The sequence below is a fragment of the Notolepis coatsorum genome (assembly GCF_963971535.1).
Source record: "Notolepis coatsorum genome assembly, chromosome: 3".
Lineage (NCBI taxonomy): Eukaryota > Metazoa > Chordata > Actinopteri > Aulopiformes > Paralepididae > Notolepis > Notolepis coatsorum.
Window position 1 is genome coordinate 205,315,722 of NC_140167.1, and position 20,241 is coordinate 205,335,962.

The 20,241-nt window shown below is 48.7% G+C and overlaps 1 protein-coding gene across 1 annotated transcript in view; it reads left to right on the forward strand.

Annotated features, from left to right (window-relative positions):
• Positions 1 to 444: 444 nt before the first annotated feature.
• rab3b (RAB3B, member RAS oncogene family) overlaps positions 445 to 20,241 on the forward strand; it is a gene marked incomplete at both ends in the record, with an annotated part of 43,322 nt that continues 23,525 nt past the window's right edge. Inside the window, one exon of the mRNA XM_084310407.1 lies at positions 445 to 669. Coding sequence (XP_084166533.1) covers positions 445 to 669 — 225 coding nt within the window. The remainder of the gene's footprint in view (positions 670 to 20,241) is intronic.

A 20,241-nucleotide genomic window follows, 5' to 3' on the forward strand; every position in this document is an offset into this window, starting at 1 on the left:
GCCCTCAAATGTATATACCCTCTTTTTTAGACTCTTTTTGTATCACCAACAGTACTGTATGTGTAAATCTGGTATGTCATAAATGTATAGATGTAGCAGTACTGTCTATCTGTATGTCATGTATGTTATGTATGTTATGATGAATTGAAAATGGGGGACCCTGATGTAAACAAGACGAACGTCTTTCTCTGGTCTGCATCCCCTTAACAATTGTGTGTATTGAGCCGTACTGTATATTGTACCCATTCTGCAATCTGTTAAATAATGTTTTCAATCAATCAATCAATGAAAGCCTGTGTTTATAGTCACGCACGCATGCTTCAAATAACCCTCTGACGGAGTCATCAACTCCACTCATTCGTCCGCGAGTCGAGTTGACGACTCTGTCAGTGGGTTATTTGAATCACTCCCCCGCCCCCCCCCCCCCCCCCCCCCGCACCACAGATGGCCAAAGCAGACCAGCGCTACGGCCAGAGGGACGGCTCGGACCAGAACTTCGACTACATGTTCAAGCTGCTCATCATCGGCAACAGCAGCGTGGGCAAGACCTCCTTCCTGTTCCGCTACGCCGACGACTCCTTCAGCAACTCGTTCGTCAGCACGGTGGGCATCGACTTCAAGGTCAAGACGGTGTACCGCAACGAGAAGAGGGTCAAGCTGCAGATCTGGGTGAGTGCCCGTCCCCCGAGGAGGCTCTGAGGCCTGGACAGCTGTCCGCTGAGACGCACCTCTGCAGCAGGTGACGCTCGTCACACTACAGTCCTCACTCGTTTGAGCCGGAGGGCTCAGGGCTGCTGTTGTGTTGAGCTGCTGTTATCTCTCCGTGTTGATGGCTGTCATAAATAATGTGATCTTGGAAGCTGGACCTCATGGTCAATGTGAAACCACAGTGTGAGGTTTGACTGCAGTTGTACCTCTCTCTCTCTCTCTCTCTCTCTCTCTCTCTCTCTCTCTCTCGCTCTCGCGCTCGCTCTCTCTCTCTCTCCCCCTCCCCCTCCCTCTGTATGTCTCTGACTGTATTTTATTTGTATTCTTATTCCTATTCTTATTTTAGATTATTGACTAACTGCATTGTTCATTGAGCGATCTGTGGTGCTGAATTTCCCTCGGGATCAATACACAGTACTTCTGTTCTACTGTATCATCATGCACAGCTTACAGGGGCACAGCTTACAGGGGCACAGCTTACAGGGGCACATCTTACAGGGGCACACCAAGGGGCACACCAAGGGGCACACCAAGGGGCACACCAAGGGGCACACCAAGGGGCACACCAAGGGGCACACTAAGGGGCACACCAAGGGGCACACCAAGGGGCACACTAAGGGGCACACCAAGGGGCACACCAAGGGGCACACCAAGGGGCACACTAAGGGGCACACTAAGGGGCACACCAAGGGGCACACTAAGGGGCACACCAAGGGGCACACCAAGGGGCACACCAAGGGGCACACCAAGGGGCACACCAAGGGGCACACCAAGGGGCACACCAAGGGGCACACTAAGGGGCACACCAAGGGGCACACCAAGGGGCACACCAAGGGGCACACCAAGGGGCACACCAAGGGGCACACCAAGGGGCACACCAAGGGGCACACCAAGGGGCACACCAAGGGGCACACTAAGGGGCACACCAAGGGGCACACCATGGGGCACACTAAGGGGCACACCAAGGGGCACACTAAGGGGCACACCAAGGGACACACCAAGGGGCACACCAAGGGGCACACCAAGGGGCACACTAAGGGTCACTTGGCCCAAACTTCACCCAAAAAACAATACTGATTTATTTAGCACATAATCTCGCACACGTCCAAAAACAGATCTGCACACATTAATTTAGTTTCATGTGTGCAGTTTGATTAATTTGAATATGGTCACCCCATGACATTGCATCTGTGTTAATTACAGCACCATGAAGAAATAGCAATACTTTGTCTTATAGCGACTGCTACTGTGTACCTTATAATTTAATTGAGCTGTAATTAACACACAACACAAGGATTCATTGTCCCCCGATTACATCACTGGTGGCCATATTCAAATTAATTTACTCGACAACTGTCAAACTAAATGAATGTGTGCAAAACTGTTTCGAGTTTGTAGATGTATGTGAGATCATGTACAAAATAAATTGGCATTGTATTTTTTTTTGGCGAAGTGCCCCTTTAAGCAGCACATAATCAACATCCTCCCCTCTTTCAGCTTTCCTTCATAAAGCCTCCTTCATAAAGCCTCCATCATAAAGCCTCCATCATAAAGCCTCCATCATAAAGCCTCCTTCATAAAGCCTCCTTCATAAAGCCTCCTTCATAAAGCCTCCTTCATAAAGCCTCCATCATAAAGCCTGCTTCATAAAGCCTCCATCATAAAGCCTCCATCATAAAGCCTCCTTCATAAAGCCTCCTTCATAAAGCCTCCTTCATAAAGCCTGCTTCATAAAGCCTCCATCATAAAGCCTCCATCATAAAGCCTCCTTCATAAAGCCTCCATCATAAAGCCTCCATCATAAAGCCTCCTTCATAAAGCCTCCATCATAAAGCCTCCATCATAAAGCCTCCTTCATAAAGCCTCCTTCATAAAGCCTCCATCATAAAGCCTCCATCATAAAGCCTCCATCATAAAGCCTCCATCATAAAGCCTCCATCATAAAGCCTCCATCATAAAGCCTCATCATAAAGCCTCCTTCATAAAGCCTCCATCATAAAGCCTCCATCATAAAGCCTCCATCATAAAGCCTCCTTCATAAAGCCTCCATCATAAAGCCTCCTTCATAAAGCCTCCATCATAAAGCCTCCATCATAAAGCCTCCATCATAAAGCCTACTTCATAAAGCCTCCTTCATAAAGCCTCCTTCATAAAGCCTCCTTCATAAAGCCTCATCATAAAGCCTCCATCATAAAGCCTGCTTCATAAAGCCTGCTTCATAAAGCCTCCTTCATAAAGCCTCCATCATAAAGCCTCCATCATAAAGCCTCATCATAAAGCCTGCTTCATAAAGCCTCCTTCATAAAGCCTCCTTCATAAAGCCTCCTTCATAAAGCCTCATCATAAAGCCTCCATCATAAAGCCTCCTTCATAAAGCCTGCTTCATAAAGCCTCCTTCATAAAGCCTCCATCATAAAGCCTCCTTCATAAAGCCTCCTTCATAAAGCCTCCATCATAAAGCCTCCATCATAAAGCCTCCTTCATAAAGCCTCCATCATAAAGCCTGCTTCATAAAGCCTCCATCATAAAGCCTGCTTCATAAAGCCTGCTTCATAAAGCCTCTATCATAAAGCCTGCTTCATAAAGCCTCCTTCATAAAGCCTCCTTCATAAAGCCTCCATCATAAAGCCTCCATCATAAAGCCTGCTTCATAAAGCCTCCTTCATAAAGCCTCCATCATAAAGCCTGCTTCATAAAGCCTCCTTCATAAAGCCTCCATCATAAAGCCTCCTTCATAAAGCCTCCATCATAAAGCCTGCTTCATAAAGCCTCATCATAAAGCCTCCTTCATAAAGCCTCCATCATAAAGCCTCCATCATAAAGCCTCCATCATAAAGCCTCCATCATAAAGCCTCCTTCATAAAGCCTCCATCATAAAGCCTGCTTCATAAAGCCTCATCATAAAGCCTCCTTCATAAAGCCTCCATCATAAAGCCTCCTTCATAAAGCCTCCATCATAAAGCCTCCATCATAAAGCCTCCTTCATAAAGCCTGCTTCATAAAGCCTCATCATAAAGCCTCCTTCATAAAGCCTCCATCATAAAGCCTCCTTCATAAAGCCTCCATCATAAAGCCTCCATCATAAAGCCTCCATCATAAAGCCTCCTTCATAAAGCCTCCATCATAAAGCCTCCATCATAAAGCCTCCTTCATAAAGCCTGCTTCATAAAGCCTCTATCATAAAGCCTGCTTCATAAAGCCTCCTTCATAAAGCCTCCTTCATAAAGCCTCCATCATAAAGCCTCCATCATAAAGCCTGCTTCATAAAGCCTCCTTCATAAAGCCTCCATCATAAAGCCTGCTTCATAAAGCCTCCTTCATAAAGCCTCCATCATAAAGCCTCCTTCATAAAGCCTCCATCATAAAGCCTGCTTCATAAAGCCTCATCATAAAGCCTCCTTCATAAAGCCTCCATCATAAAGCCTCCATCATAAAGCCTCCATCATAAAGCCTCCATCATAAAGCCTCCTTCATAAAGCCTCCATCATAAAGCCTGCTTCATAAAGCCTCATCATAAAGCCTCCTTCATAAAGCCTCCATCATAAAGCCTCCTTCATAAAGCCTCCATCATAAAGCCTCCATCATAAAGCCTCCTTCATAAAGCCTGCTTCATAAAGCCTCATCATAAAGCCTCCTTCATAAAGCCTCCATCATAAAGCCTCCTTCATAAAGCCTCCATCATAAAGCCTCCATCATAAAGCCTCCATCATAAAGCCTCCTTCATAAAGCCTCCATCATAAAGCCTGCTTCATAAAGCCTCCATCATAAAGCCTGCTTCATAAAGCCTGCTTCATAAAGCCTCTATCATAAAGCCTGCTTCATAAAGCCTCCTTCATAAAGCCTCCTTCATAAAGCCTCCATCATAAAGCCTCCATCATAAAGCCTGCTTCATAAAGCCTCCTTCATAAAGCCTCCATCATAAAGCCTCCTTCATAAAGCCTCCATCATAAAGCCTCCTTCATAAAGCCTCCATCATAAAGCCTGCTTCATAAAGCCTCATCATAAAGCCTCCTTCATAAAGCCTCCATCATAAAGCCTCCATCATAAAGCCTCCATCATAAAGCCTCCTTCATAAAGCCTCCATCATAAAGCCTGCTTCATAAAGCCTCATCATAAAGCCTCCTTCATAAAGCCTCCATCATAAAGCCTCCTTCATAAAGCCTCCATCATAAAGCCTCCATCATAAAGCCTCCTTCATAAAGCCTGCTTCATAAAGCCTCATCATAAAGCCTCCATTGTAACTGAGGGGTACAATTCCCTGACTGTATTACTAGATATGATACTTACTACCACTACCTTTGTACTTAATATTCGGCCACCCAGTACACGGCATAAATATATTATCATGAACACTCTCACGTAGATGAAACGGATCCAACACAAATGTACGAATTAGAAACAGGTCTTTATTTCTGCACAGCGATGGTGTGTAGAATAAGCACTTAATCACTTAATTACATTTATGAATTGAAATAGTATGCACTTTTATGGCAAGGAGTATTCGTCGGTATATCAATAGAGAATGTCCAATCTCTGAAGGCGCAGGTGGTAAATATACGACCTGGAATAGTTAAGGAATAACAGCAATGATACTTTAATGATTATACTAGATACACTAGAGGGGGTTAATCCGGTCGCTTGTAAGCCGACAGGAGTAGGAGGGGGGGGGGGGGTAGAATCCGGCTGCCTCGTCCGGCCAAGGGTATCCCAGGTGAACCCACTGTAGTGCCGTTCAATGCGCCGGCGATCCTTGGACCACAGATGAAAGCAGGTGGACTCTTTGTGGGCCGGCTCTCTCCGGTCCACGGGGGAGAGACGTGAAGCGACCTCGTCTTGCAGAGCGTCTCCTCACCTTGCGTCCTCTCCAGGGGGGGGGGTTCCAACACACGGCAGTGTCGGGGGTCTTTATCCATGGAATAATCAAAGTATCCAAAGCATAATCCGTGCCTGGGAAGGCGGGCTGTCGTCGGTAGAATAATCCGGTATACAGGTCCACTCGCTCGTCGGCTCTGGGGCTCCTCGGGTGCAGCTTCACATAGGGTCAACCACCCTGGGTAAGCAGCCAGTTCTCTGCCCGAAACGATGGGGTACTGACTACGGTAGTATTCTCACCGCACGAAGCACTATATATTAACAGACTATTATTAGCTTAATAGACTACGTCCAACTCGACGATATAGTGCCAAATATGACTATTCAAATATTAATATACACGATGTCTCAATACCGATGGTAGGCGAACTTGGCCTTACTCCCACACGTGGCGTCGCGGGGAGGCTTTACGTCTGTGACTCTATTGGAGGGTAAGAAACTGGACTGAAAAGAAAGTCCTACTTTAGTAGCGCAGTATATATACGCACTATGAACAAATAGTCCCATTAGTGGTGCGGTAGCCAAATTCCTACGCGGAACTAGGACTTGTTCGTACATGTCGAGCGGTACGTTTGAACTGGGTCTGAGGGGTATGGCAGCCTGGCACCAAGGTCTCGACCAATAGTAGAATGGAGACTATTATGGGATGTTCAGTAGGCTAGAATGGATATTCAATGCATATTGTACAAGGAATATACAAGGGATATCAGGGAATATTAGAGAATATACAAATACAATTAAATATATATATATAAATAAATATATATATTCGGTTTAATCTGGCCCTTCACAACAGCCACCCCCTGAATAGGTCCCAGACCTAATCAGTTAAACAGAGACAGATTAATCGCGTTGTCTATTTACACATAAGGGTTTGCTGTAGGGGTCAGTCAACTTCACAAAGTCATAGGGTTGTAGGGTCATGGTCATCATCGATTGTGTCTGGGAGTCGAGGCAGTTCTATGAGCCTTGCCACGGGACGGGTGTAAGTGCGACCCTGGACGAGCACTTCAGCTGCTCGGACCTTGCCGTCGGCACCGGTGATCACTTTGCTTACGCGGCCGGCCGGCCACATAGCTCTGGGCAGTGATTGATCAATAATCATGACGACTGTTCCTTCTGTCAAATTGTCTCTCTCCTTTACCCACTTCTGGCGGGTCTGTAGAGACGGTAGGTAGTGCAGTAGGAAACTGTTCCAAAACTTGTCGGCTAATACTTGGCTGTACCTCCACATTCGTCGGCCGTTCGCTTCTTCAGGCCGGTACATTGTCTGTGGTAATGCAGGATCTAGCCGCCCCATCAGGAGTGTGTTGGGGGTAACTGGGTCGATATCCGCCACATCACTGGAGACATATCCGAGGGGCTTCGAGTTAAGTACTCCCTCAATCTCCGTGAGGACTGTCATTAGGACTTCTTCCGCCACAGTCTGGGCCCCAAGTACTGCGTACAGGGCTGTCTTTATGGAGCGCACTTCTCGTTCCCAAGTGCCACCGAAGTGGGGTGCGTTTGGGGGGTTGAATTGGAAATCAACCTGTGCTGGAGCGAGGTGGGTCTTAAGTTCTGGGCCCATAGCTTGGAAGCTCTCTCTCAGCTCTCTTTCGCCGCCTTTGAAGTTTGTCCCATGATCGGACAATAGGGTAGACGGTCTTCCTTTCCATGATGTGAATCTTCGGAAGGCCATAAGGAATGAGTCTGTGCTCATGGTCGGGAGAAGCTCGATGTGTATCGCTCTGGTGGTCATGCATTTGAATACAATACCCCACCGCTTCTCGGTTCCTCTTCCTTTCTTTATGTGCAGCGGGCCAAAGCAGTCCATACCCGTTGAGTGGAATGGCTTGTCACCGATTCGGAGGCGACATGGAGGAAGGTCAGCCATCCTTGGTATGCTGGGCTGCGCGCGCCACTTGCGGCAGTCTAGACATGTTCGCTGGAAGCGTCGTACCGCCTCTCTTCCTTGTAGGATCCAGTAACGACGTCTGATTTCCGCGAAGACTCTTTCTGCTCCTGCGTGATGTACATCCTCATCGTATTTCTTTATAATCAGCTCTGTGACCTTGTGTCGGCTGTTCAATACGATCGGGTATTTAATGTCATCCGGTAGATTGGGGGCTCTGCGTAGGCGACCACCCACTCTGATGAGGGTATGAGCGTCGCTCTCGAAGGCAAGGTGAATTAATCTGCTGTCGGATGGGACGGGCTTTCCTCCCTGTAGACAGGCCAATTCATCGGGGAACGAGTCTCTCTGGGCTCGCTGCAGTAGAAGCAATTCTGCTTCCTCGTAGTTAGCTGCTGACATATCAGCGGGGGACTTGCACTCCGGGTGGTACCGCAGGAATGTTCTTTGTTGTGCACTCTCTATGGACGTGCAATCGTCTATGTTAGGGTCGGTGGAGGCTACGGTGCTCAATCCACAGAACACAGACTTCTTAATTTCCACCTCCTCTGGACTTGCTTCCCTCGGGATAGGCATGGGCCACTGTCCTTCCGGGAGTCTTAGGAATGCGGGGCCGTCACTGTAGACATTGCGACGGGTGAGGTCATCCAGGGGCATCCCCCGGGTGATGACGTCAGCTGGGTTCTGTTTTGTATCAACGTAGCGCCACTCTGTTTCTCCGGTTAACTCTTCGGTTAAGTCTTGAATCTCGGTGACTCTGACTCCCACGAAGACTTTGTACTTGCATGAGTCCGATTTGATCCAGGCGAGTACCGTCGTGGAATCTGACCACAGGATTGTTCTAGACACCGGTATGGTGAGCTCACGTTGGATGAGCGTGGCTAGGTGCGCTCCGGCTAGGGCTGCGCAGAGCTCTAGACGTGGGATAGATTGTTGCTTGCGTGGGGCTATTCTCGAGCGGGCGACGACAAATGCTGTGTAGATCTCTCCCCCCTGGTCTTGGGCCCGCAAGTAGGCTACTGATCCGTATGCGACCTCTGAGGCGTCATTGAAGACGTGTTAGTCCATTTTACATGTCTCTGGCCTCACCGTGGGTGGGAGGTAGCTTCGGCGCATATTAACGCCTGGGAGTGAGTGGAGCTCCATCTCCCACTCTCTCCAGGTGGATGCAAGGTGTGCGGGAATGGGGTCGTCCCAGCCCTGGTCCTTGTCCCACAATGCTCGTACAATCATTTTTGCCCTGGTGGTGTACGGTAGAATACATCCTAGCGGGTCATATTGTCGGGCGAGTGTTGTGTACACACTCCGTCTGGTGGTCGGCGCCGCCGCCGGCCTTCCCTGCTCCGTAGTCAGGGGGTTGTGTCTGTAGTGAAGCGAATCTGTTTTGAATCGCCACACCAATCCCAGGGTCATCTCCTGGGCTTCTCCCGGGATTGTAGCCATCCAGGTCTCGCTGCTGGCTGCCTTGTCCTCGGAGGAGAGGCTGCGCAGTACTTGCGGATCGCTGCTGGCCCACTGCCTGAGATCAAAGCCGCCTTTGATCAATGAGGCGCAGAGTTTAATCAGGAGAGCCTCGGCTTCTTCCTGGGTTGAAAGGCTTTGTAGACAGTTGTCTACGTAGAAGCTGTTCTTTACGCTGTGTCGGACCTCTTCGTCCGCTGCTGGGTCCTCTGCTACATGTTTCTGTAGTGCAAATGTCGCACAGCAGGGGCTGCACGTCGTTCCGAAGGGGAGGACTTCCCATTGGTAGATGGCTGGGTGCTCATCTCCTGGCTTCTCTCTCCATAGGAACCGTAACAGGGGCTTGTCCGCCTCTACTAATCTCACCTGCAGGAACATTCCTTTAATGTCCCCGCTGATGGCCACCTTTTCCTGGCGGAAGCGGAGTAGAACGCCGAGTAGGGAGGGGCCGAGTGTGGGACCGGGCAGTAACTCTTTATTCAGATTTTGGGATCCGATCTGGTAGCTGCAGTTAAATACTATGCGGTCTTTACCGTTGTGATGGACCTTGTGGTGGGGCACGTACCACGATTCAGTGGTCTGGTCAGCCTCTTTAATGTCCATCTTTGTGACGTGTCCCGCTGTGATGAGCTTCTCAATCTCAGCGCGGTATACACTCTCTTGGGCGGGGTTCTTGGCTAAGCGCCGCTCCGTGTTCAGCAGGTACCGTTCTGTGGCGTCTGTCTTGGCGTGGAAAGTAGGCATTCCTTCTCGCCGCAGGAGTGGCGTGGCGTATCTCAACACGCCGTTGACCGGGACTCTCTTGGTCCCTGTCTCGAGGAGGTGAATGGCGTAAATGTCATCTTTAGAGCGAATGTCTTTCTTTCCGTTCTTAAATGGCATTTGTTCCAAGGTCCATAGCCGCTCTACGTGTTGCAGGAGTGCGGTTTCTCCCTCTGTGACTCGGGAGTGGAGACATCTAGTGGCTGTACTTCGGTTGAGAGATTTGGCGAGCGGGCCTTGGAGAGTCCATCCCAAACGGGTCTCGACTGCTGCAGGGCAGCCTCGGGGTCCGGTATGAACCCGGTCTATCGGGACAATGAGGTCTGCATGGTCGGAGCCTATCAACAGGGTCGGCATAGCATTGTCTATGAGCGGGATCGGTAACTTGCGCAGATGTGCATATTTCTCCATCAGCTTGGCGACGGGGTATGTGTACCGCGACAGTCCTATTTCTTGGCTGGTGAAAGCGTCTGCAATCTGGTACCGTCGCTCAGGCTGGCCGCTTGCTGCGATAGAGAATGAGACATTCTCGCCCTTTATCGTCTTCAAATCTCGTCTTATTGTCCGAATTGTCATTTGGGTTTCGCTTCCCCGCAGCCCTAGCTGGGCCGCAGCGGAGGCGAGCAGCAGGGTCTTCTCTGACCCGTCATCGAGGACGGCGTAAGTGTCCAGGACTTTATTCTGGTAGCTTAGTGTCACACGCACTACTTTTAGGAGTACTCGGGCTCCACTGCTGCTGGCGGGATCGATGTACATGACGCTCGCTTTGCGGCTGGATGGTGCAGGTGAAGGGCGCCGTCTGTTACTGTCGTGAAGTATGTCCAGATGGGCTCCATCGCACTTGGTGCACCTTTTCTTTAAGCGGCATTCGGCTGCCATGTGTGAGCGCGCACAGCGAAAACAGCGCTTGTTGGACTTTATCCATTGACCTGCTTCCTCCGCGTTCAGCTTGGGGAAGGAGTCACATTGCGCTAGCCAGTGTTCTTTCTCACAGTAGGGGCACACTATCTTCCACTTCTCCGTTCTGGAGGGGGTACTGTGGCTCCTGCTGCTCGGTACTGACTCCGATTGGTGCATCACAGTCACCGATCTTCTTCCATCATTTAGTCGTCTGGTTCCTTCTCTGGAGCCAGGGGTGCTCCGTCCGAATGTATCTAGCCGTAGGCTGCTGACTTCTCTCGCCAGGAAGTCTGCTAGATCGAGGAGGTTCGGTTCGGGGCCATTCGGGTCTCTGTGGTCCCTCTGCCGCCTAAAGCGCTCCTGACGAGCGGGCGGCAGCTTCTCCAGGATCCTTTCCACATTTGAGTTGGCGTAAAGTTCATGCCTCCCCTTCTCTCTTTGCGCTCCCAACATCCCTACCAGGGACTGCACTCTGATGGACAGGTCGTCCAGTGCTCGATTGTCTATTGCTGGGGGTAAGCGGTCGATGTGTCGGATCTCCTGGATCACGTAATCCCATATGCGCCCATACCTCTGGTCCAATGCTACCAGCGCTGCTGTGTATGGGGTGGTGGAAGTCGCGTAGGCGAGCGCTATATTATGTGCGCGGGGTACCTTTAAGTGCTTCAGTAGGATGGCGTATTTGTGGCGTTCATCCAATACATCCACCAACATGGTCTCCAGACACATGCGGAGTTCTGTATACTGGGCCCGGTTCTCTTGGGTGAAGTCGGGTACCATAGGCGTGCCAATGTATGACGCTGACTGTGGATACATCGGCGAGCGTTGGGGGAGAGGCCTCCTAGGCGAGTCTCCTCCCGCTCCTTGGTATGGGCTGGTACCGGCAGTGTACCATGGCCCGCTTGTCCAGGTGCTGTTCCTCGGTGCGGGTCGTGCGTCGTGCTCACCCGTGTATAGAGTCGGGGGTCTGTAGCGCAGCTCCGCGGGAGTATAGCCTGGGCTGTACCGGACCTCCTGGTCCGGTAGAGTACTGTGCTGTCTTCGGGCGTGGTTCTCCTCCTCTTCCTCTTCGTCTTCAGTTAGGTCATCCAGTGCTTGTAGTCTCTGGTTTAGCCTCTCCACAGGATATGCTGCTCCTTCCCGGTTGCTAGGTCTCGCTTGGACCGGTGGGGGGAGGTGGTCTGTGGGGGGTATAGACCTCGTCTGTTGGTCAAGTTCAGGGTTGTTTACTCGGCTAGGGGATGCCGCCCTGGAGGTGTGTCTAGACGAGTTCCTGGAGCCTCTGGCGGAGGGAGAGGGTGTTGTCCGTCTGATCAGCTGTTCTATTAGTTGCGACTGCTGTCTGTCGCGCGCTGCGTCCCGTTGAGCACCGGCTCGTTCTCGGGCCACATTCTCTTCCATCTGAATGCGTCTTATTTCTAGACGTATCTGCTCGTGTTCGCTTCGCTGCTGGATCTGCAGTCGGTCGCGTTCAGCAGCGGCGTTCAGGCTGATGAGGAAGGCCTGCTGTAGGGTCCTCTCTGCCTCTGGAGAAGGCGGTTGTATAGGGGAGCCTTCCCTCGGGGTACTCCTTGCGGAGCCTTGGAGCTCTATCTCCACGGTGCTCTCCCCGTCTTCTTCCGTGCCGAGTTCTCTCTCGGTAGCGTTGTATTCCTCCCGGGACTCATCGGGGACTACTTCTTCAGTACTGGCGGGATGTGAAGTCATGTCTGGTTCCCACTGGTCCCCACCGTGAACTTGGTCAGTTACATTAGAGCCCGTAGGGGCCTCTATGGTCGGGGTAGTCTGGGCGTTGGGGTTAGACATACTTTTACTTTCTAGTTTTACCGCGTTTACTGTTAGTAGAAGACTAGGTTGTTGACTGACAGCGTAAGCCTCTAAGTACTGAGGGAGCCGTCGTTCGCGCTGCGGGCGTTGGTTAGGAGGATCGTTTCGTGGAGTGTTCATCATAGGCCATTTCAATATTAATAACACTATATTAATATTACACTAATTACCATCCGGCTCGAAGGACCAATTGTAACTGAGGGGTACAATTCCCTGACTGTATTACTAGATATGATACTTACTACCACTACCTTTGTACTTAATATTCGGCCACCCAGTACACGGCATAAATATATTATCATGAACACTCTCACGTAGATGAAACGGATCCAACACAAATGTACGAATTAGAAACAGGTCTTTATTTCTGCACAGCGATGGTGTGTAGAATAAGCACTTAATCACTTAATTACATTTATGAATTGAAATAGTATGCACTTTTATGGCAAGGAGTATTCGTCGGTATATCAATAGAGAATGTCCAATCTCTGAAGGCGCAGGTGGTAAATATACGACCTGGAATAGTTAAGGAATAACAGCAATGATACTTTAATGATTATACTAGATACACTAGAGGGGGTTAATCCGGTCGCTTGTAAGCCGACAGGAGTAGGAGGGGGGGGGGGGTAGAATCCGGCTGCCTCGTCCGGCCAAGGGTATCCCAGGTGAACCCACTGTAGTGCCGTTCAATGCGCCGGCGATCCTTGGACCACAGATGAAAGCAGGTGGACTCTTTGTGGGCCGGCTCTCTCCGGTCCACGGGGGAGAGACGTGAAGCGACCTCGTCTTGCAGAGCGTCTCCTCACCTTGCGTCCTCTCCAGGGGGGGGGGTTCCAACACACGGCAGTGTCGGGGGTCTTTATCCATGGAATAATCAAAGTATCCAAAGCATAATCCGTGCCTGGGAAGGCGGGCTGTCGTCGGTAGAATAATCCGGTATACAGGTCCACTCGCTCGTTGGCTCTGGGGCTCCTCGGGTGCAGCTTCACATAGGGTCAACCACCCTGGGTAAGCAGCCAGTTCTCTGCCCGAAACGATGGGGTACTGACTACGGTAGTATTCTCACCGCACGAAGCACTATATATTAACAGACTATTATTAGCTTAATAGACTACGTCCAACTCGACGATATAGTGCCAAATATGACTATTCAAATATTAATATACACGATGTCTCAATACCGATGGTAGGCGAACTTGGCCTTACTCCCACACGTGGCGTCGCGGGGAGGCTTTACGTCTGTGACTCTATTGGAGGGTAAGAAACTGGACTGAAAAGAAAGTCCTACTTTAGTAGCGCAGTATATATACGCACTATGAACAAATAGTCCCATTAGTGGTGCGGTAGCCAAATTCCTACGCGGAACTAGGACTTGTTCGTACATGTCGAGCGGTACGTTTGAACTGGGTCTGAGGGGTATGGCAGCCTGGCACCAAGGTCTCGACCAATAGTAGAATGGAGACTATTATGGGATGTTCAGTAGGCTAGAATGGATATTCAATGCATATTGTACAAGGAATATACAAGGGATATCAGGGAATATTAGAGAATATACAAATACAATTAAATATATATATAAATAAATATATATATTCGGTTTAATCTGGCCCTTCACAACATCCATCATAAAGCCTCCTTCATAAAGCCTCCATCATAAAGCCTCCATCATAAAGCCTGCTTCATAAAGCCTCCATCATAAAGCCTCCTTCATAAAGCCTCCATCATAAAGCCTCCATCATAAAGCCTCCATCATAAAGCCTCCTTCATAAAGCCTCATCATAAAGCCTCCATCATAAAGCCTCCTTCATAAAGCCTGCTTCATAAAGCCTCCATCATAAAGCCTGCTTCATAAAGCCTCCATCATAAAGCCTCCTTCATAAAGCCTCCATCATAAAGCCTCCATCATAAAGCCTGCTTCATAAAGCCTCCATCATAAAGCCTCCTTCATAAAGCCTCCTTCATAAAGCCTCCATCATAAAGCCTCCATCATAAAGCCTCCATCATAAAGCCTCCTTCATAAAGCCTCCTTCATAAAGCCTCCATCATAAAGCCTGCTTCATAAAGCCTCCATCATAAAGCCTCCTTCATAAAGCCTCCATCATAAAGACTCCTTCATAAAGCCTCCATCATAAAGCCTCCTTCATAAAGCCTCCATCATAAAGCCTCCATCATAAAGCCTCCTTCATAAAGCCTCCATCATAAAGCCTCCATCATAAAGCCTCCATCATAAAGCCTCCTTCATAAAGCCTGCATCATAAAGCCTCCTTCATAAAGCCTCCTTCATAAAGCCTCCTTCATAAAGCCTCCATCATAAAGCCTCCATCATAAAGCCTCCATCATAAAGCCTCCATCATAAAGCCTCCATCATAAAGCCTCCATCATAAAGCCTCCTTCATAAAGCCTCCATCATAAAGCCTCATCATAAAGCCTCCATCATAAAGCCTCCATCATAAAGCCTCATCATAAAGCCTCCTTCATAAAGCCTCTATCATAAAGCCTCCATCATAAAGCCTCCATCATAAAGCCTGCTTCATAAAGCCTCATCATAAAGCCTCATCATAAAGCCTCCATCATAAAGCCTCCATCATAAAGCCTCCATCATAAAGCCTCATCATAAAGCCTCCTTCATAAAGCCTCCATCATAAAGCCTCCATCATAAAGCCTCCTTCATAAAGCCTCCATCATAAAGCCTCCATCATAAAGCCTCCATCATAAAGCCTCCTTCATAAAGCCTGCATCATAAAGCCTGCATCATAAAGCCTCCATCATAAAGCCTCCATCATAAAGCCTCCATCATAAAGCCTCCATCATAAAGCCTCATCATAAAGCCTCCATCATAAAGCCTCATCATAAAGCCTGCTTCATAAAGCCTCCATCATAAAGCCTCCATCATAAAGCCTCCATCATAAAGCCTCCATCATAAAGCCTGCTTCATAAAGCCTCATCATAAAGCCTCATCATAAAGCCTCATCATAAAGCCTCCATCATAAAGCCTCCATCATAAAGCCTCCATCATAAAGCCTCCATCATAAAGCCTCATCATAAAGCCTCCATCATAAAGCCTCCATCATAAAGCCTCCATCATAAAGCCTCCATCATAAAGCCTCCATCATAAAGCCTGCTTCATAAAGCCTCCATCATAAAGCCTCCATCATAAAGCCTCCTTCATAAAGCCTCCTTCATAAAGCCTCCATCATAAAGCCTCCATCATAAAGCCTCCTTCATAAAGCCTCCATCATAAAGCCTGCCTCAGTCTGCAGCCACACAGGCTTCTGTGCCAGAGAGCTTGCATCATAGGTGATGGTGGTTGTCATGGTAGCAGCTCTTCACACTCACACACACACACACACACACACACACACACACACACACACACACACACCCCGATGTCCTCAGAGGCAATTAAAGCAGCCTCTTGGGGAGCGGGGGGGGGGGGGGGGGGGGGGGGGTGGGGGGGGGGCAAGCTCGCACACAGAAGTGCCAAAGTAAATTGCTGTTTTTGATAAGCGTCGATTGATCCTGTGTGAAAGCATGCAGAAAGTGTAAAAATAGACACACACACACACACAGGCACGCACACGCACACAGCTGCGACCCTATTGATGTTGGCAGCTAACGGTGCGGTATCCCACTGCCTCTGTAACACACACACACACACACACACACACACACACACACACACACACACACACACACACAGTACTACACACATGGTGCTCTGTCCTGTTTGGTCCATGCTTTACCAGAGCAGTTTGGCTTCACACACTCAAACACATTCATCACACTGTACATGAAATCCCTATTAATTAGATGCAAATAAGATGAATGACTGTGTGCAGCAGGGATTAAACGGCAACGCATCGTTGTTGCCGTCAAATTGAACACTGAACATTGAACACCGCCCTGCTAAATATAGAAACCCCACAGCAGCACGGGGCTAGCTATAGTGGAATAGAGATTAAGTGGTGACATTAGATTGGCTCAACACTGCCGAAGGGAGAGGGGGGGGGGGGGTTGTCACAATGTCACATTGAGGCTCAGATTGTTTGTTGCAGACGAGACGGATATGGAGATTACAAAAGGATCCGCACACGGCTTCGGATCGATAGATGAGTAAGATGGAGTCTTAGACGAGGTTGAATGGTGGTGTGTGTGGTTTGGATGCAAACCATATGGAAAAGGCACAAGGTGTGGAGTCCCTTTCTGTAGCATTAGGAGATGCCTGGCTTGTTACAGAGCAAGCTACACTGGCACATACATACCCTTGATTGATTGAACATTGTATTAACAGATTGCAGAATGGGTACAGTACAGTACAGCTCAATACACACAATTGTTAAGGGGATGCAGACCAGAGAAAGACTTTCGTCTTGTTTACATCAGGGTCCCCCATTTTCAATTCATCATAACATACATGACATACAGATAGACAGTACTGCTACATCTATACATTTATGACATACCAGATTTACAAATACAGTACTGTTTGTGATACAAAAAGAGTAACAAAGAGAGTATATATAGGTGGGGGGGGGGGGGACTGTACATTGGAGGTGGTTGGGGGGAGGGGGGGGGGTAACTGTACATTGGATTATCCACGAAACCTTACTTGGACCCAAGAAGAGGGTCTCGTGTATTACTCTTGGATGAAGACATTATATATAGAGAGACATGTCGACAATCCATTCCAACGACATGGCTGGCTGCAAAGTTTCAAATGTAATCATTAGTCATGGTGGTGTAGTGGTTAACACTGTTGCCTCACAGCGAGAAGGTCCTGGGTTCGATTCCCACTTGGGGACCGGGTTGCCGGGTTGCCAGGTACCCAGGTGGGGTATCTCCCGGGCCTTTCTGTGCATGTCGTCGTCCCCCCCCCCGTGTTCGGAAGGGTTTCCCCTCCAGAGAAAGAGATAAACCCAAACCCTGACGAAGACGGACAGGAGCGAGTGGATGGGTCCCAGGCGTGACCCCATTGGATGCGTGTGTCGCTGCATGACTACATTGCAATGTGTGCAACGAATAAAGTCCAGTTTAATCTTTAACAAAAAAATTCAAACTTGATGTATTTTGGTGAGCAATGTAATTTCGGTAGGATTACAGTCAAGGTCACTGACTTATCATCGACTAAGACTTTTATTCAGTTTGTCCTTTTTAGATGTGAAGCACCTTTAGGACGGGCAACGCCACTGACTTACCCGCTCATTCTTCACTCACACAAAGTATTTACGTCACTGACGTTAATCTGAGCCGCGTTTATACGATAACGTTAGCCGCATTAGCTAACATAGCAGAGAGAGAGAGAGAGAGAGAGAGAGAGAGAGAGAGATTCGCATCTATGACGATATGTGTCCCTGTTTAAGTTTATTTTTTTCCCCTGAAAAATCGTAAGCACTTTTTTTAATTTAAATTTAAAAAGGTTGCACATGGGAAGCACAATTTTACAGATGTGTCTATTACATTAACTAATTGATTAGAATAAGTCTTTATTTGTCATGCAGCAACACACATGTAAGATGGGCGACACACAGGAAAACACGCATGCATTGGGTCGCCAATGAAATGCCTAGACTGCGCTTGACCCATCCCTTCATCCTTCCTTCAAAGGGCAGACATGGGCTGTGGGGTGGGGCCGCGCCTGGGGACCAATCCAAGTGCTCCTGTGGGGTGGGGCCGCGCCTGGGGACCAATCCAAGTGCTCCTGTGGGGTGGGGCCGCGCCTGGGGACCAATCCAAGTGCTCCTGTGGGGTGGGGCCGCGCCTGGGGACCAATCCAAGTGCTCCTGTGGGGTGGGGCCGCGCCTGGGGACCAATCCAAGTGCTCCTGTGGGGTGGGGCCGCGCCTGGGGACCAATCCAAGTGCTCCTGTGGGGTGGGGCCGCGCCCCCTGGGGACCAATCCAAGTGCTCCTGTGGGGTGGGGCCGCGCCCCCTGGGGACCAATCCAAGTGCTCCTGTCCACCTTCTTCAGGGACACGACAGCGTTACTACTAGGGGTGGGAATCACCAGAGGCCTCACGATACTTGAGTCACGATATGATATGCGATACTAAATATATTGCGATATGCTGAGTATTGCAATATTAATATTGCGATTTATTACCTTTTTTTCAACTGCAAAGTAAAACTTTGTCAATGTGTTTTATCTAATAAAATAAAGTTCAGTCTGTTCATCTCACTTCAATAATTTTTATTGCAGAACGTGGTATTTTCTCAAGCAGACGGATGTCAACACTGTAATCTGTGTTGCATGTACCTGACAAACTGAACCGTTTGTATTACAGTGTGTGTGGACTACTGTACTATTACAGGTATTGAAATGAACAATGCAACTTCCTTATACAAAAAGAAAAATACAAAATATATATATATATATATATTTTTTTATAAATAAATAATTAAATATCGATACTTGGCGTCCCAGTATCGATACAGTATCGCCACGCAAAGTATCGCAATACTACTACGTATCGATATTTTCCCCCACCACTGGTTACTACTACACCATTTTACCAGATTTAGGTGTAGCTTTCCACACACGAATTTGGAAAATCAAGGTAGAAAATTAGCTATCGCATAATTATAATTTCTTCTCCGGAGAGCTTTCACTGAGCCCATTGTTCTTTAGGATTCGGCTGGAATGACTTCTTCTGCCAATTGGCGCTTCATTAGTTGAAGAGGTCTTTTATGGCAAGTCCATTTTCCAAGGTATTTATTCCACACATAAGCTATGTTTCAGTTACAGAATCAATGGTATTGATTGACCTATAGCCACGAGAGGCATGCTATCTCTGGGCTCTCCCCTGCCCCCGGTGGAGACGTGAGGCCTCCACACAACCAGTGACACCATGAAGAGCTCCTTGCTGCTCCTCCTCATTAACACCGCAGCCACCTGTGATCCCTAATGAAATAACACGCTGCAGAGGTGAGGAAGCAGGGTGTAGGCACTTCCGTTTCTCTCTCTCTCTCTCCATCTTTCTCTCTCCATCTCTCTCTTTCTCCATATTTCTCTCTCCACATTTCTCTCCATCTTTCTTTCTCTCCATCTTTCTCTCTCTCCATCTTTCTCTCTCCATCTTTCTTTCCCTCTCTCTCCCTCTCTCTCCACCTTTCTCTCTCCATCTTTCTCTCTCTCCCTCTCTCTCCACCTTTCTCTCTCTTCACCTTTCTCTCTCCATCTTTCTCTCTCCCTCTCTCCATATTTCTCTCTCTCCCTTTCTCTCTCCATCTTTCTCTCTCTCCCTCTCTCTCCACCTTTCTCTCTCTCCACCTTTCTCTCTCCATCTTTCTCTCTCCCTCTCTCCATATTTCTCTCTCTCCCTCTCTCTCTCCATCTTTCTCCATATTTCTCTCTGCCTCTCTCCCTCTCTCTCGATCTTTCTCTCTCCCTCCATCTTTCTCACTCCATATTTCTCTCTCCCTCTCTCTCCATCTTTCTCGCTCTCCCTCTCTCTCCATCTTTCTCTCCATATTTCTCTCTCCCTCTCTCTCCATCTTTCTCGCTCTCCCTCTCTCTCCATCTTTCTCTCCATCTTTCTCTCTCCCTCTCTCTCCCTCTCTCTCCATCTTTCTCGCTTCCATTTTGATTGTTGCTGTGAAGTCGTCGGGGAGCTCGAAGCTCCTTCCTGTTGGGTGTTCCACCGCTCATGGAGCTGCTGGCATCATCTGTTTGGCATCATCTGTTTATTTCTATTGGACCAGCGGCTCCTCTGGGAATAAGGCTCATCCTGAGAAGATCTGAGATAACGCCATCAACACTCCCGCCTGTCCTCAGTTCTCATAGAGATATCTTAATCCCTCGCCAAGCTAAATCCTCCTCTC